The 18,886-nt window shown below is 38.9% G+C and overlaps 1 protein-coding gene across 2 annotated transcripts in view; it reads left to right on the forward strand.

The window, feature by feature from the left end:
• CD80 (CD80 molecule) overlaps positions 1-18,873 on the forward strand; it is a 29,839-nt gene extending 10,966 nt beyond the window's left edge. The window contains exons 3-7 of one of the 2 annotated variants that reach the window (XM_046003246.1): positions 1,349-1,666; positions 6,398-6,679; positions 11,960-12,067; positions 13,753-13,868; positions 15,890-18,873. In XM_046003246.1, the coding sequence (XP_045859202.1) occupies positions 1,349-1,666; positions 6,398-6,679; positions 11,960-12,067; positions 13,753-13,853 (809 nt within the window). In that variant the 3' untranslated portion in view covers positions 13,854-13,868; positions 15,890-18,873. The remainder of the gene's footprint in view (positions 1-1,348; positions 1,667-6,397; positions 6,680-11,959; positions 12,068-13,752; positions 13,869-15,889) is intronic. The other variant, XM_046003247.1, reaches the window with a different exon arrangement.
• Positions 18,874-18,886: the final 13 nt, after the last annotated feature.

The raw sequence follows: 18,886 nt of genomic DNA on the forward strand, positions 1-18,886 counted from the left end.
TTGGGGGCTTGGGGGATCTGCTTGTAAGTCAGGCCTAGCAAAGGAAGAATGACCAAAAAAATCCGAAAACACAGCCTGACAGGGAAATTTGGTGCCACTGATAAATGCTTAGGAGCTAACAAAAAGACAGAGCTCGGATACTGAAATGTTGGTAATCCTGGAATACACTGATGGGAAGGTGGGCAGAATGTTTTAAATGGGACCCTCTTACAGGGCAACTGTTGCATGGATGGCAGATAGCTGAAAGAGATCAGGACCAGATAGGGATAATTTAGGCCACTGAAGAGAAATAGTCTGGAGGTGTAAACTATACCTTGTCTGGTGGGGAGGTTGAGGAGCCAATTCAAACCTGAGGTTATGAGGCCAATCCAGGCCTGGAAAGAAAAGGACTGTTTCTCAAAGCAAAAGAGCTCAACAGTCGGGTCTGGCTGGGGTGTGGGCAGTGTTAGCCTACTTATCCTGTAACTGGAGCCTAAAGTTGGGGAACCAGCAAACAAGGAGAGTGGGTGGCTTGAAATGTCTGCACCAGAAAGTGTAGAGCTGGGACAGCTTCATTTCCTGGGCTTAGTTTCATCATCTATAAATAAGAACACAAAAATGAATGAACATGGAAGTCCCTTCAAGATCTCACATTCCAGTGATTTCCATATCTCCATCGGGCTGAGTACATTGTGAACCCATAGTTGACATTCATCTGCTAGGTCTCCTAAAGTCCTTCTTCTTGTGGGACTAGTGGACCTTCTCTCTCACTGTCCACTGACGGATGAATTGAAAAGAAAATGTGGTATATACATACAATGGGATATCATTATCATTATCTTATTTTTCCTTAAAAAGGAAGGAGACTCTGGCACATGCTAAAACATGGATGAACCTTGAGGACACCATGCTAAGTGAAATAAGACCCTCACAAGAAGAAAACACTGTATGATTCCAGTTACATGCAGTATCTAAAGCAGTCAGACTCACAGAAATAGGACATTAAGTGGTGGTTACCAAGGGCCTGGGGGGATAAAGAAAGGAGCGTTGCGTAATTCATACAGAGTTCCAGATTTGCAAGATGAAAAGTTCTGGAGATCTGTTTCCTAACAATGTGAATATACTTAACACTACTGAACTGCACACTTAAATATGGTTAAGGTGGGATATTTTACATTTTTAACCACGATTCAGAAAAGAGAGAAAAAAGCACTGGAAACCAAAAGTATCAAAATCAAACTGAACTCTCTGATCACGTGCAGTGACTAGATACAACACCCTGAGTTTGTTTTTGCCGACTTGGAATTCCTGCTTCTACAAGTGGCTATATTTAATAGATAGAAAATCCTTTCTGTTTGCCTCTCCTTAGGCATCATCCAGGTGAACAAGATGGTGAAAGAAGTAGCAGTACTATCTTGTAATTACAACATTTCGACTGAAGAACTGACGGAAGTTCGAATCTATTGGCAAAAGGATGATGAAATGGTCCTGGCCATCATGTCTGGAAAAGAGCAAGTGTGGCCCAAGTACGAGAATCGCACCTTCACTGACTTCACCAAGAACCTCTCCATTGTGATCCTGGCTCTGCGCCTGTCAGACAATGGCAAATACACCTGCATCGTTCAAAAGCCCGAAAAACGGTCTTACAAAGTGAAACACATGACTTCGGTGATGTTATTGGTCAGAGGTCAGTAGGATTTTTCTGATTTCCTGTAACCTGGCAGACTCTTGATGCCCTTAAAGATACACTCCTATTAATTTAGTTGAACATTTTACAGAAGAGGGATGTATCTTCATTTAGGGTTAAGTAAGTCTGTAGTTTTACAATAAACCCTAATTGATTTTCAGTTAGATCCTGGAAGTATCTATTAGTGTGAGTTTGGGCATTTTGACAATCCAAATTCATGACAGTCACCCTGGGGCACTAGAATGACCTAAAGTGCCTTCTGAATCATAAGGGGACACACTTGATTTGATGTAGCTGAACTGTTAACTGCACTTGATACAGTAATATATTCTTGTGAAAGTATATTGAAAGGTATAAGAACAATGCAGACGGAGATATTTTTCAAGTAATATTCAAATGCTTATGGCTATTTTATGATTTATATTTATTATTGGATTTGAACCACTCATCTAATGGGTATTCCTACAAAGTTAGACATTAGAGGACTGGATGCATAATTTATGTAACGGGGGAAAAAATTAATTCATAAACCAAAACTCTACTTATACATCTAACCATGAAGGCAAGCATTTCTTGGGTAGGAAGGAGCCTTGCGTTAATCACAGGTGATTGTACTAGAGGATACTAATGTAGCCTGAGCCCCTTGCTGAGAAATGATAGCCCTTGACCTTTCCCCCATACTTGAAATTCAGCCACATTTCTTTTTCTTCCTGGACACTGGGGCCTTTAGTGGAAACTGAACCTATACATAATAAAAGATGATCATTCTGATCATCTGTTATCATATCTGATATGTTATCAGATATATGATATGTTATCATATCTGTTATCATATCTGATAACAGATAATGTAAGTGGATCCTTGGTGAACTCTTCGCTACTCTTCCCTCCCTGTTCTCCAGCTATGTTGACTCTTTCACTTTAGCATCCAGATCACACCTAAAGCTTAGGAGGTAAGCCAGTTGCATGGGATTACCTTAACCCTTCCTCTGTGTATTCCCTACTCACGGAGAGAGCCATGATTATATGGTGGTGTGATTTTAAATGTTCTACCAAGCCCGCCCATCTTAAAAAGTGCTGATCTACACGGATCTCTAGAATTCCCACCATTTTTGCTTCTCCTGACAGTTTCAGCATTGTTCCCCCTATGAGATCTCTGTTAAAATGAAAATGTGTTACCTGGGGGAGGTGGCACCACGAACATACGAACCTCTAGTAGGTAATTACATTAAATATAGGCGGTCCTCAAAGAGAATGCCCAAACGGAAGTAGAGGCAGGATTCTGTACATTTCGATAGAAAGATAAAGACTGGAAAAAGAGGTAGAGTTGGGGGCGCCTGGGTGGCTCAGTGGGTTAAGCCTCTGCCTTCAGCTCAGGTCATGATCTCAGGGTCCTGGGATCTAGTCCCGCATCGGGCTCTCTGCTCAACAGGGGGCCTGCTTCCCTCTCTCTCTCTCTCTCTCTGCCTGCCTCTCTGCCTACTTGTGATCTCTTTCTGTCAAGTAAATAAATAAAATCTTAAAAAAAAAAAAAAAAAGAGGCAGAGTTGCAGGAAGGACAAGCCCTAGTAGCAGACCACAGCAGGAGACCAGGGACAGCTCAAAAGGCAACAACAGTGCTAGGGGCCTCAAAAGGGCTGGGAGTGGCCCGCCCAACAGTCAGAAGTGCAAAGACAAAAAGGGAAACTTCTCATTTGACTCAGAATCAATTAATTCTGATTTCTCCATCTGCATCAGTTACAACAGTGTTTGTCTTACATTAATGTCCCTATGAATCACTAGGATCTTGTTGAAACGCAGATTCAGGTTCAGTAGGTGTGGAATAAAGGATCTTTGATTCTGCGCTAACAGATCATGAGGTGATGTCCGTACTTATGGCTGCTGAGGACCACAGTTTGAGAAACAAGACATTAAATAATCCCTTACTTGACGAGGATGACCAGCTGTCCCATTTTGCCTGGGACTGAGAGGTTTCCTCAAACACCTGAGACTTCCCCACGTTAGGCGCTGAAAAAGCTGGTCTCTACATTCACCTAAAATTGCAAAATGATATAATATCAGCATCACAGTATCTAAAAGCCTCCATTAAACAACATTTGGGGAACTAGATATGCTAGTTAACAGATTAAATAGGATAACAGATGTTTACCTTTCTAATACTTGTGCACCTCTTCCTTTCCTAATAAGATATTTTTACCCTACCCATTCAGAATGGTAACAATGTGGGTTAAGGCGTTAAAATGAGATACAAAAGAGTAATTCTTGGATGGTTCACAGTCTTGCAAGGCCATAGGTGCTGTTACTTGAGATGGATCGCCTTACTGAAGGGATAGGAGACAGCTGAGGCTGTGCCAGACCTTGCAAAGATGCTTTCTAATATACAGAATATTTTCAGTATTCTTGAAGTTAAGTATGTCTCGGAAAAGCAGAGCGCAGAAATGAAGATGAATCGTAATTTGGGATATGGGTTACTTGGATTTGTCATTCCAGGTTATAATACATAACATTGATGTTGTAAGAAATAAAGGGAATATTCGTTGTTGGGTTTTTTTTTTTTAATATTTTATTTTGTGGGCTTTGAACTCACAACCCTGAGATCAAGAGATGCATGCTCTGCTGACTGAGCCAGCCAGGCGCCCTACAAAGGGAATATTCTTGATGTCAGCTACTATTATAATGATTTGATCTTATAAGACAAATTGCAGGAGTAGGAAATGTCAACTAAAAATGGCTCAGGAAAATGTCAGACTTAATTTAGAGACAGGGTTGGTGCAAAAAAGATGACTTCACCTCCTACCAAATGCAAGTTTTTCCTTTTCCTGGCAGTTATAATCACTTGCCATAACTTCCCCTTTCTCTTATTAGTCACAGTGCTACTGGGTGGTTTTGGAAGTTTTCACAGGGCAACTTGATTTAAATGAGGGAGCTCATCTAAGAGAGCACAAATTTAAGACTCACAGAAGTCCATCTACCAACTGATTTGCTATGTGTCAGGCCTTGTGCTTCATGATTTATATCAATGATTTCATTTAATTCTTAGAACCCTGGAAGGCCGGTATTATTACCCCATCTTACAGATGAACAAACTAAAACTGAAAGTGGCAAAGTAATTGGCCCCAGGGCTTAAAGGCAAAACTGACTTTTATACCAGCTGTTGGATCTTGGCCAGCCTGTGCCTTAAAGGAAATCTTTGTTAATTATGTATGTATGGTTCCCAAATGGTCTTTTAAAAAAACCCAACTTTCAAGAAGCACAATCCTCCTCATGAGTGGCTTCTGCTTTGCATCATACATCTTGTGTTCAAAGAAAATCCAAGTGGTACAATTTGTTTACACTATGATGCTTTCTAAATAAACTCTTAAAAACAAAACAAACAAAGGCTACACTACATTAGGTTATACTACGTCTCTCTGTGGAACTCTGAATTGTGAAAAGAAATCTAACTGTATGGGATGAAGTATGCGGGCCTTGGTCCCCCACACTCAGGCTGAGAACTACACATTTCTTTAGGCCTAAGAAAAAGGAAGAAAGTGGGTTAGGGAATTTTCTCCTGTATTCTCTGCAGTCATTTCACTATGCTTTGCTTTGTATATACTTTAGTATCTTATTGGGGGGTCAAATATACAAACGCAAGAGTGCCTCAAATATCTTGGAGGAATGCTAGGAAGGCCCCTGTGGCCTTGTGATGCATATCAAAATAGCAGGGGAGTCAGTAAAGTAGAGTGATTGAGATTACAGGCTCAGTATTGTACAATTTGGACAGAAGTTTATCTTATTAAAGTCTACTTTTGAAAATTTAGTAGGACATGTTAAAGAAAATTTGGAGTAGTGGTTATCTCAAGTGTGGGAAATGGGGAGACAACAAAAGTGAGAGCGTACAAGTAGATTTACGTAAGTTACAGTCAAAGCACTGGCTCTCAAGTTGGATGGTGAGTTCACAGGTGTTTTTAAGAGTATTGATTCATAAATAGATAAAAAAGAGAGCCACTTTGTGTATCTCAAATATTGGGAAGGGAAGAAAAGAAAGGCAGGAAAGGAAAGGAAAAGAAAAGCAGGCAAAGGAAGAGAAGAGAGGAAAGAAAAGAGTCTGGTATTGAAAAACTAGAATTCACATCCCAGTTTTGCCACTTACTCATGATCTCTCAACTTCGATTTGATTGTTTACAAAATGGAAATCATATTAGGTTAAATCAAATGATATTGCTGACATTTGACCTTTCTTGACATACACCTGCCTCGTAGGGTTGTTGTAGAGATGAAAGGAGGTAGTATCCAAGACCCAACAAGCATTAAGGGCTCAATAAAAGTTGTCCATTATTTTTCTCTTCATATCTTACAAATACAAAATACTATGTCAGTATTTATTCACGTAGATCTATTTCTTTGTATAAGTGTCCTCTTACTTCCATTAAAAGTGATCAAGAATTGGAGTGTCTGGCTGGCTCAGTTAGAAGAGCATGTGGCTCCTGATCTCGGGGGCCGTGAAGTGTAGAGATTACTTAAATAAATAAAAATCTTAAAAAAAAAAGTAATGAAGAATTGATACACCCGATTCAAACCAAAGTTGATCTTTGGATCATACATAACTATTAATGATTGATGGGAAGTTAGAAGTTATAGCTCATTTTATTATTCTTATTAAAGCCAGATAATTTATTAAAAAAAAAACCACACACCCCCCACTGCCCCAATACATAATGATATGTACTTACATCTTTTTTCTTTCTTCAGCTGACTTCCCTGTCCCTACTATAACTGACCTTGGAAATCCAGCACGTAACATCAGAAGGATAATGTGTTCAACCTCTGGAGGTTTTCCAAAGCCTCACCTCTCCTGGTTGGAACATGAAGAAGAATTAAATGCCATCAACACAACAGTTTCCCAAGATCCTGAAACTGAGCTCTACACTATTAGCAGTGAACTAGATTTCAATATAACAAACAACCATAGCTTTGTGTGTCTTGTCAAGTATGGAGACTTAACAGTATCTCAGATCTTCAACTGGCAAAAATGTACGTAACATTGTGCTGGGGAGTTTCTAACTGTGTAAATCCTGAAAAGAAGGCAATTCAGCTAGATCCATTTTAGAATTGTGTATATTGACTTTGATAGCATTTCTTGTACTTTTGGACCCACAAATGATAATGAAGTGATATTGTGACTTGTTAAGGTCACTGTACGAGGTGTAAGCATAATGTTACTAGATTAATTTTATTTTCTTTAATAAACTTTCTAAAATTGAGACATTCAAATAAGTGCTCTCCATCAAGTACTCATCTTCGGAAGTTATTGTAACCATATTGTTGATATTAAGCACTAAAATTTGTCCTTCTTTGGTGTCCTTGGGGCTTTGGTACTTCCTTTTTTGGAGGCACCTCCTTCCCATTGTCCCATGGCATCAAATCATTGCCTTTCGTGAGTGAATGTGCCTTTTAAGAACCACTGGTTCATTCACAACTAAGTCTGGTAAAGAAGGCCAATGACAAACTACTTGAGGATAATGCCTGGAAATGGAGGTCATTTTTGCCCAGATACCATGACCTTCAAATACCTGACCCTTCAGCTAGTAACTTACAGAATTTTCTGTTCCCAAGAGATGAAGTCATTTGAAAATGTAAAATGGAATTAATTGGGCTTATATAAATTTATGCATGTTAAACCCATAATGGGTTATTATAGAACTCAGATACTTAAAATAGGTGTCTTACTTATATGGCTGATTTTATGGAAGATCATGAGGCCTCCCTCCCACCCCCAGGCCCACTCTTAACGCATTTTGTGGCTGTTCTGTAATAAACAATACATTGAATTTGATATATAGTGGTACATGGATATATAGTATATATGTCTTCTTATCTTTACTTGAGTAGAGGAGATATTTTACATGGTCTAGTAGCTCTTTCTAGTGAATGATTTACTCAGGTCTTTCCCTCTTGAAGTGGACTTGTTCATTATTTTCTTCAGTAGGTAATGAGATATAATTTCCTGAGGATATTAGTTGAAATACAAAATTTTGATATGATTTTATTAATAGTCCAAATTCATTTCTTTCAGTCATCTTTTGTGTGTTCTAAAAATTTTATAAAAATGAGGTTTGACTCATATAGTTTATTAATTCAGCAGTACTTTTCACTTTATTAATACATCATTATTTAATCCATTTTAGATAGCTGTGACTAAGGTAGGGATCAGCACAGTTATAGCAGATTCAATCACCTTATTTTGGACATTATATTTGGAATATAAGTGTATATGATATTTTAGGACAGGAACTGACAAATATTTTCAGAAAAGGGCCAGATAGTAAATATTTTAGTCTTTGTAGGTCGGATGATCTTTGGCAATAATTCAGTTTTGCTGTTATAGCATGGAAGCTGCTATAAACAAGATATAAATGAAGGATATGCTGTGTTCCAGCAAAATTTTATTTTAAAGAAGAGACATTAGGTCAGATTTGGCCTGTGTACTGTAGTTTGCTAACTTACAGGAAACAGAATGTAGCCCATTCAAATAAAAGGAGGGAGCTCTTATTTAAAGATGATTTAGACTGTCCACCTTTAGTCTTTTCCCTGATATTTCTCTCAAATCTTCCCTCATGCTAAGGATGAAGAGTATCCCTTTTTGGCCTAATGAAAAATACTAGCTCTTTGTCCTACATTTACAACAATTGATGGACAGATGATTAAGTGTGTGGTTTGTTCATTTCTTTGTACATCCAATCTTTATTAAAGTAGTTATCAGATAGCAAGCATCTTGCTAAGAACTAGTGTTGTTTTGATTGTCAGAAAGCTTTAGTATATAAATACTTCAAATCTACTAATTGAACTGAAGGCATCATTTTTTTTCTTTTTTCTTTTCTTTTCTTTTCTTTTTTTTTTTTAGGGGCAGGTGAGGAGGGGCAGAGGGAGAGAAAAAGAATCTAAGGCAGGATCCACACCCAGCACAGAGCACTACATAGGGCTGGATCTCATATATCATGACCCTGTGATTGACTTGAGCTGAAATCAAGAGTCAGATGCTTAACTGATTGAGCCGATGAGGTACACCTGAACTGCAGACATCACTTAGAGTCTAAAGCAAATGATGCATTTGTGGGTGGTCAAGGGCTGACTGCATAAATAAAGAAAAATTAGGTGTACAGTTCATAAAAATGTTACAAGTCAATGTGAGCAAAGCTTTACATAAATATTTTTATGATTTATTTTATGTAAAAATATTTATGTAAGGCTTTACATAAGTATATTAATGTAAAAATTTTTACTCAGTCAGTTAAGCGTTTGACTCTTGATTTGAGCCCAGGGTCGAGAGATCAAACCCCACATCAGGCTCCATGCTGAGTGTGGAGCCTGCTTAAGATTCTCTCAGTCTCTCCTCTGCCCCTCCCCTTACTCATGCTCTCTAAAATAAATCAATAAAGTCTTTAAAAAATATATTTATATAAAGTTTTATGTAAATAGCCATGCTAAAAAAAAAATCCCCAAATTTATTCATTAAACCATTTGAATCCATGATTCTTTTAGTCTGGGCCTGCCAAATTGGTTAACCCTTAATATACTGGAAGGCACATGTGCGTGGAAGGAGGTAAATCAGGGAGCCTGACTCATGGTGAAGCTAACAAGCTGTATGTGCCAATGTCCACGCCTACCTCTGTAATTAGGATTCTAAGTCTGCTCTATGGTGAATTACTAGGTTCCTACTTGGCATCACCACAGAGCTAGTTTGTCACTACTAGTTCCTCCCTCTTTTTCTCAAATGTACATCCTCTTTCTAGGCTGAATGAGGCTTGAGGATGGAGGAGGAGTGGCTTCTGAGAGGAAGCCAGGAGTGAGTCAGAACCTGTGAAACTTTTAGATTCTCAGGATAATAGGAAAAGCCTCCCTGTCATTCTGGGCTGTCATTCTGGTAATCACTCATCTTCATGCAATTCGGTGTTTTAGAGGAAAAGAAAAAAAAAAAAGGAAAACCAACTTTCCCTAGTCTCTAACTGGTAGGTGCACTAAAGTCAAATGTGCATTTTAGAATAATCACTGTGGCAGAATGTGTAGGAATTATTAGAGCCTAGGGAGCCAGAGGCAAAGGGATCAGTATGGAGATGACTAGGTGGGGAGAAGAGAAACCTGAACGAAGGCAGTTGCTGCATGAGGTTTTGGGGAAAGGAACCAACTGCAAAGGTATCCTGAATACAGAATGGAAAGTCCATGGGAACCTACTGGGAAGTGAGCACAAAAAGAAGGTTTCACTCTTATTTGGTAATTATGGTGTTGCTATTCACTGAAATGGGAGAACATGGTTGGAACATATGCTTTGGAAAGATTATAGTGAGTTCAGTTTAAATCAGGTAGAAATGCTGGCATCCAGCCATGTAGCTGGCAGCTGGAAATTCAAATCTGGAGTTCAGAAACACAGGAGGGCTACAGGTATTGGTGAGGATGCAGAGAAAGGGGAACCCTCTTGCACTGTTGGTGGGAATGCAAACTGGTGCAGCCACACTGGAGAACAGTATGGTGGGTCTTCAAAAAGCTAAAAATAGAACTACTAGCAATTACACTGCTAGGTATTTACCCAAAGGATACAAAAATGCACATGCTAAGGAGTACATGCATCCTGAGGTTTATAGGAACATTATCAACAATAGCAAAACTATGGAAACAGCCCAAATGGCTATCCACTGATTAAGTGAATAAAGAATATACGGTGTACATATATGTATATATAGTAGAATACTACTCAGCTATCAAAAAGAATGAAATTTTGCCATTTGCCACAACATGGATGGAGCTAGAATGCATTACGCTAAGTGAAATAATTCAATCAGAGAAAGACAAATACCATATGATTTCACTCATATGTGGAACTTAAGGAACAAAATGGATGGACATATGGGGGGCAGAGAGAGAAAGGAAAACAAATCATGAGAGACTCAACTATAGAGAACAAAATGAGGGTTGATGGAAGGAAGAGGGTGGGGGATGGGTTAGATGGGTGCTGCATATTAAGGAGAGTATTTGTTATGATAAGCACTGGGTGTTATATGTAAATGATGAACCACTGAACTCTACCCCTGAAACCAATGTTGAACTGTATGTCAACTAACTGGAACTGAAAAATAAAGAACCCAGTAGTTTCTTTGTGACAAAGCCTGTGCAATATTTAAAGTAAATGAACCTATAATTAAAATTTGCATTTTAAATAAAATGTATGTGCTGTAAGGAAAAAAGTGAGATCAAAAATATAATATACAGATTTAGAAATCAGGCAGTATTTTAAAATTTGGATGTGGATGAGAGAAAGGGAAAAAGCGTGACAGATCTAGAGAGAGAAAAATAAGGTATATCTGGAACTTTATGTCAACTAATTATTAGTAATACATAGAAATATCAGCTCTAAAAATGAGATATAGACAAACCATAAGAGACTCTTAATCTCACAAAACAAAAGGGAAAAGGCGTGACAGATCTAGAGAGAGAAAAATAAGGTATATCTGGAACTTTATGTCAACTAATTATTAGTAATATATAGAAATATCAGCTCTAAAAATGAGATATAGACAAACCATAAGAGACTCAATCTCACAAAACAAACTGAGGGTTGCGGCGGGGGGGTGAGGGGGAGAGGGTGGTGGAGTTATGGACATTGGGGAGGGTATGTGCTATGGTGAGTGCTGTGAAGTGTGTAAACCTGGTGATTCACAGATCTGTACCTCTGGGGCTAATAATACATTATATGTTTATTTTTAAAAAAAAAGAAAGGGAAAAAAATTAAAATGAGATATAAAGACAAGATCACTTTTTAATTTTTTAAAAATTTCTCATTTTTATTTTAGAGAGTGTATGCCTGAGCTAGGGGAGGGGCAGAGGGAAATGGAGAGAGAATTCTCAAGCAGACTGCCTGCTGAGCACAGAGGCTCATGTGGGGCCAATCCCAGGACCCCCAGATCATGACCTGAGCCAAAACCAAGAGCCTGCTGCTTAACTGACTGAGCCACCCAGGTGCCCCAAGATAAGAATACTTTTAAAGGATCTCCTTAGAATCTTTTTTTATGCCAACTTAATTCAGTAAATACAAAAGTTCAAAATTTCTTTTTCACATTTGATACTTGATATCTGGATATTAGTTGCCCACAAATATGTGTCTGATTAAAGAGTTATGCAAGAAAAATGCTAGCAGCTGCTTAGTGGAGAGCTAAGCAGAGAAAGAAGTGAAAAATACTCTTTTTAGTTGTGTAGCTATGAGGCATAGAATTCAGCAGCTGGAAACACATTAGAGTTCACACTATTCTTTTCCCTCCACAGTTGAGCCACCCCGTACCGATAATCCAGTCCAGCTCTGGGTCATCCTAATCTCAGTAGTAAGTGGGATTGTTATAATCACTGCCATTATAGGATGCTGCCTAACCTACAGTAAGTACTATCATACTATCATTTTGACCTCAATTCCTGGAAGCCCAAACTCTAACAGTGTATGTCAGCAACTCCCTGAGGTTTTAGCCTAGATTATAGCCTCTTCTCATTTTATGGAAACCTTAGTGTCTTCTTTACTGGTCTCACCAGGTTCTATTCATTCACTGGACAGACATTTCTTGGATACCTACTATGTGTCCAGTTCTCTACTAGGCACTGGAATTATAAACATAAGGAATCATTGCCCTCAAGATACATTCTAGTTTAGTCCATTCATTTTTTCCCCTAACTTTATATTTTCTTGGAGACACTGCTGCTTGCTAATTAATTTGAAAACATTTCTGATGCAAAATGATATTCTTAATCTTTGATTTTCAAGAGGAGGAAAGTCAGAATGACAAGATCTGGGGTTAAGAATAATTTTTCTTGAAGGAGGGTAAGATGCACTAATGACATTGAGAAATTAGATGGCCACTAGTGATTTTTTTTTTTTTTACCAATTCTCAATTCCTTTGAATACAGTTTTATTATTATTATTTTTTAAAGAATTTTTTTAAGATTTTATTTTATTTATTTGACAGACAGAGATCACAAGTAGGCAGAGAGAGAGGAGGAAACAGGCTCCCTACTGAGCAGAGAGCCTGATGTGGGGCTCGATCCTAGGACTCTGGGATCATGATCCGAGCTGAAGGCAGAGGCTTTAACCCATTGAGCCACCCAGGTGCCCCTCAATACAGTTTTGATTGAAAGATAAGGAGTGGTTGAGGAAAGAAGAGATATCTAGGATGTTTTTCCCTATGAGTATAAATTTTTGGCCTTATACATATGCTACACTCCATCTCTGTAATTAAATGAAGAGGAACTGCTAGGCCAGAGCTGAGGTCATAGTCACTATGAAGGAACACCAACCTTTCTTGGAGTAGAAATCATGTACATTTAGCAAAGAAAATTGGAAGATCAACATCTGCTGATTTTCCCAAACTTCAGCTCAAAAACTGTCAAAGTGCAGGGAAGTCACAAAGACTCTTTGCAACCAACAACTCAACCCACAGGTAGGGTAAAGAGGTCTAGTGGACTCAAGGATGTTTTTGATACAGACTGCCCAGCCTTGCCCCTCTAGTTCAGGATCTCTTATTCTTAACACTACTGACATTTGGGGTCAGATAATTCTTTTTTTTTTTTTTAAGATTTTTTTATTTTTATTTATTTGACAGAGAGAGAGATCACAAGTAGGCAGAGAGGCAGGCAGAGAGAGAGGAGGAAGCAGGCTCCCCGCGGAGCAGAGAGCCCGATGTGGGGCTCGATCTCAGGACCCTAGGATCATGACCCGAGCCGAAGGCAGTGGCTTAATCCACTGAGCCACCCAGGCGCCCCTGGGGTCAGATAATTCTTTGTTTTAAGGTTCATTCGGTGCATTGTAGTGTATTTTGCAGCCTCTGTAGGTTCTACTCACTATATGCCAATAGCACACCTGCCCCAGTTGTGACAAACAAATGTCTCTATTACGTTACAAATGTCCCAGTGCAGGGTGGTGGGGAGGTGGTGTTGGGTACTGGGTTAGACATCGCCCTGGTTTAAGAGCCACTGATCTAGTTCTTAGCCAGTGAAGTCTTCCTGAAATATATAGGCATGATTTAGGGGAAACTCACCCATCTAAATCTTTATTGTTTGTGCTTGTCTTCAAGGACTTGCTGCAAGGTGGAGATGGGAAAAGAGGAATGAGGAGGGCATGGACATGGAAAAGATCTCGCCTATCTACATAGGATCTGCCCAAACATCTGTATAAGCAGAACATCTGGAGGTAGCTCCTCTAGCTCACCTATTCCAGGGTGGAATATATGAGATATATGGATCCCAAAGCATGGTGTTTTCTTCCTCAGTACCAGATTTAAACTCTACCTCACCTTCTCAAAACCCTAACTCAGGTTACTCTAAACAGATGGTTGGCATTTCTCCTTTCTCCCCACATATGACTTGCTTATCGTTACCCCTTTCTTTGCTGTGCCATTCTGCCATGTTGAAATGTTCCCCTCCCTTGTCAGTCAACTCAGTGTCTTTCATTATCTGTAAAGTACCTTAGGTTCACCTTGAAGTAATATTCCTGGCCCAGCTGCTTACTCTGATCATTCCTTTTCACCTGTATCCCTCACTACTGATGGATCCAGATTAGGGTCACTTACTGGTCACTCTGTACCACCTCAGTAACATCCTCATTGGTCTCTCTGCCTCTAACAGAGTCATCCTACTATTCTTTATAAGATTTGGCTTATAAAGAATCACTTCTTCATGTCATTTTCCCACTCAAAACCTCAGAAGAGACCCCTAATGCCTACAGGGAAAGTATCAAGCCATTTAACTTCCCATATTTCAATTGATCTCTTCAGTATAAACATTTTCAGTTCTTTGAACTGTTCTCCACAGTAGTTTCCAGAAGCTTCATGTGAACACACTAGATGTCAACAAGTGGAGTTCAAGACTTTAGTATGGTCTAATTCTACATACAATGGGATAATTACTGTCTGGGATCTGGAATGTTCTTTCCATTAAAAAAGCCTAACACAGCAGCAGCTTTTCTGAGTCACACTATTAACTTACATCAATTTTGTGTTATCCTAAACTTCCCAGGCCTTTTCATGTAAGAGAAATATTAGAATCCAAGAAACTGATACCAGGTCCAGGGTGGTTTATAGACTCCATAAACAGTTCCTTTTTGACTTACAAAGTTAGGGTGAAAAAGCGTAAGAAATGAGTCTACAGTTACCTTTAAAAAATAAAAGGAGATGAAATATACCATCTGAGACTTAACTCTAATAGGTTGTTTTACAAAAGCATTATTATTTCATTTAGTCTTTTTTTTTTTTTTAAAGGTTTTATTTATTTGACACACACACACAGAGAGAGAATACAAGCAGGCGAAGCAGTAGGCAGAGGGAGAAGAAGATCCCCATGGAGCAGGGAGCCAAATGCAGGACTTGATCACCCAAGACGAAGGCAGCCGCTTAACCGACTGAGACACCCAGGCACCCCTATTTCATTTGGTCTTATAAAAATCTCTGTGAGCAAGATCTTTATCTCCATTTTATAGGAGGGAAACCCGAGCCTCCCTCCCAGAGGTTGTGATTTGCCTAAGGTCAGGTAGGCAAGGAGCAGGGCCAGGACTCAAACTGGGTATTAAGCTCAGGTTCCTTTCACGACATCTTAGCAGCCTACGCACATTTCCCCACAGCAGTCTCTGTTTCCTGTTTTTTCCACCTTCTTCGGGATGCCCTTTCAAGGATGTCCGCCTCGGTTCTGTGACTACCTAGAACTTCTCTGAGTTTCCTTAACAGTTGGTTGCTGCTCAGTCGGCTGATACGCCATGTTGAAGCTGTGGGTCTTGTCTCCTCAGGGGTCACCTTGTCCAGTTCAAGTAACTCTGCCTTTGAACTGCTAGAGCAATGCTCTCTTGCACATCACATTCCATCTGGGTTTATTTTCATGGGCATGTCTTATATTCTTTACTAAGTTGTAGGCTTATGGAGAACAACTATCTGACATATCGGTTTGCCTCATAGGTAGAATATTACCTTGATCACTAAATATGGTCGTTTGATGATCGCTGGTGCTTAATAGATATTTAATGTAATAAAAATTGTCAGACTTGTCCTAAATTCTTCCATAATTTAGACTTTCCTTTATATACTTTGGCCACCAAGGTTAAAATCTGTTAATGTCACCTCAAATTTGGAGCACCTTTGTGATAAAAAATATAAAATTTTAAAATGCTTTCCTCCTTTGAGAATTCAGGGTTTGAAGTATTCGTTTATTTTTTTGTTTCCCCAGGTCCCACCTCCATCTTAGATTGACCTCTTCTTTGAATTTCTTCAGATGGCCAGGATTATCCTAGGATTATTCTCTAGGAGCCTCTTCCTTTCAGTGGCCCTGCAAAAAGTGACCAGAGGAATATGGTGGGGACATAAGTAGTTCTGGTAACCTTGGTCAAAGAATTTAGAAACAAAGAATTGTTCAGGCCTGGAAAAGACATTCGAAAACACTTGTCTCATTAATGACAAGGACATCAAGGCCCAGGGGGTGACCTGGCTAAAAGCCTGAGCCAGAATCCAGATTTCCTATCTCTGGTGCTCTTTTCCATTAGTCTGGCTCTGTGCTATTAACTGGTGTGTTTATATATACTTACATCAGTCAAAATGCTTCTGGAAAAAGAATTTGTCCAATGTCAGGTCAACTTTTTAGACTTGATCTGATACAACACTGGAGCATTTTGTATTGTTATAAAAAGCAATCTGATGGCAATGTGTGAGTAGTATGCTGGTACATATACCAGTGTGAGGACGATGGAAACATTACCGGTGTTAACCAATATTTCATTTTTCATTGTGCTCTCCTCTGTTGCTCTCCCACTTCTCCATCAGGTTCTAAAGAAAGTAGATTTATCCCAAACTAATATCCTCTGACATGTAAGATCAATGACTTATACACCTCAAAGCAATAGGTTGGAGAGGGATAGGTTGGTTTAGTCACATCCCACTGGTTCATATTGGACTGATAATCTCCTTAAATGGCTTTATGCTAGTTTAACCTCATTTATAAAATATGAGAAAGTTCTCATTTAAAATGAGATAGGTTTTTATTGTGTATTACTAACAGTTAGCTGTCTTTACAAATCGATTGAGGTAATGAAAATAGCATTCCATAGGCCTTCCTTAGATCCCTAAAGTGGCTGACTGCTGTTCCTGTGTTAACTTGCTCATGACCCCTCTTTCTCTGAAGTTGTCTTCCACAACTCAGTGGACCAGAAAGTGGACCTGACTTAAGTGGGAGCAATCAGACATTCTCACTGGAAAATCTGACGTTGGGCAGCAAATTGACCAAGTTTCTCACATGTGGCTGGGTCTAAAACATTTAATTTTGGTAGCTATAATGGGACCAGATTATGCTACAGAGTCTGAAGTACACTTTTAAATGGTTACTCTCAGAACAAAATCACTGAGGGAAATAAATAATTTAAAGCAAAGACAAGAATTTAAAGCAAAGAAACAAAAAAATAGGAATTGTTATACCTAGTTAAGATTAATAATCCTTAGACATGATCAAAAGGAGACCTTAAGAAGTAGTTACAAACTGGGACACACCTAAGAGACAGCTTATTTATACTTAAATTATATTACATTACTTATTACATTTGATAAATGTATTAGTACTATTTTTTCAAAGAATTGTACTTTTATTCTGATATTTTTATGATATGAATAAAACTTTTTAAAACCAACCGTCTAGTTTTATAATTTCTAGTTGGAGAATTTAATCTATCTGTGGATGTGAATAAAACAATAAACAGATTGACTAACTGCCAATTTGTCAGCAGTTTATAAATGAGATAATTAAGAAAAACATGCTTTATGGAGTGTGGCGTTAACATGTAATATTTACATGTTAACGCCACACTCCATGTATTATGTTAATATTATATAAGTATATTATAAACATACTTTTGTAATATAAATATAAGTATATTATGTTAATAATATACTTGTGCAGAAGTTCTTCTATCCTTATAATTACTAATATCTGCTGTTCTCTCATCCCCTGTGCTCCAGGGCCTCGTGCTATGCTCCACATGCATCATTTCACTTAAAACCCATTCTGAGGTAGATGCGATTTCATCTGACAGAGGGGAAAAACTGAGACCAAAGTAAAATGGCTATGCTATAGGTCACATGGCTGCAAAGCCACATGACTGGGATGCTAAGTCAGCGATCTGCCTCCAGAGCCTCTAATTTCAGCCCCTACAACACTCAGCTACACAAACCTGGCCCCTGAAAACCGTTATTTTCAGAATAGGAACTAAAAACAAAGAGATCTAACACCAAAAAAGAACTAGCAGTCTTTCCCCATTAGTACACTTAACCCAGTTCATATCCCCCCACCCCTTTCAGTAAAAGCTATAAACTGCAGGATTGCAGATTCCTTCTTAAGGAGCTAGCTCCTGGAGTAGAGAGACTGTGGTATCTATTCTAAGCAACTTCTGTATATTACAGCATAGACCCTTTGTCAGCAACACTAAGAGAGGAAACGAAGTCAGGCTCCTTTTTTAAAATGATGCCTATCTATTTCTTGTTTGTTAAATTTATATTGTATTTCAAATGGCATAGGAATTATCTTTTTATTTTATTTTATCCTATTTTATTTTATTTTAAAGATTTATTTATTTGAGAGGGCATGCATGAGTGGGGAGGGGCAGAGTGGGAAGGAGAGGGACAAGCAGACTCCACACTGAGCACGAAGCCCTACACACGGCTCAATCCACAACCCAGAGATCATGACCTAAGCCTAAATCAAGAATTGGATGCTCACCCAACAGCCACCCAGGCACCCCTTCACACCTAGGTCTGTGATGTTTCCAGGACTAAAAGGCACTAGGGTTTTATCACAGACCATCTGCCTTACCTGGTTCTTTCCTTTCTCTTCCTAGTGATTTCTAGAGTATTCTTCTAAAGAGCTGCAAGAATAAACATACCACCTGCAGAATTCAACTCTAATCTTGGGGAATTTTAAATTTACTGTTGTAAAATCCAGGGAAATTATGTATTGATTGATCACTATAGACACAAGGTCAAATATATAGATCAATCAGGAAAGACGTAAGTGTGTGTTTAAATGTTAAAAGTAAGTAAAGTAAGCATACAATAGCTCAATTCTTGGGGCGCCTGGGTGGCTCAGTGGGTTAAAGCCTCTGCATTCAGCTCAGGTCATGATCCCAGGGTCCTGGGATCGAGCCCCACATCAGGCTCTCTGCTCGATGGGGAGCCTGCTTCCCTT

Source organism: Meles meles, chromosome 4 (assembly GCF_922984935.1).
Source record: "Meles meles chromosome 4, mMelMel3.1 paternal haplotype, whole genome shotgun sequence".
NCBI classification, from domain to species: domain Eukaryota; kingdom Metazoa; phylum Chordata; class Mammalia; order Carnivora; family Mustelidae; genus Meles; species Meles meles.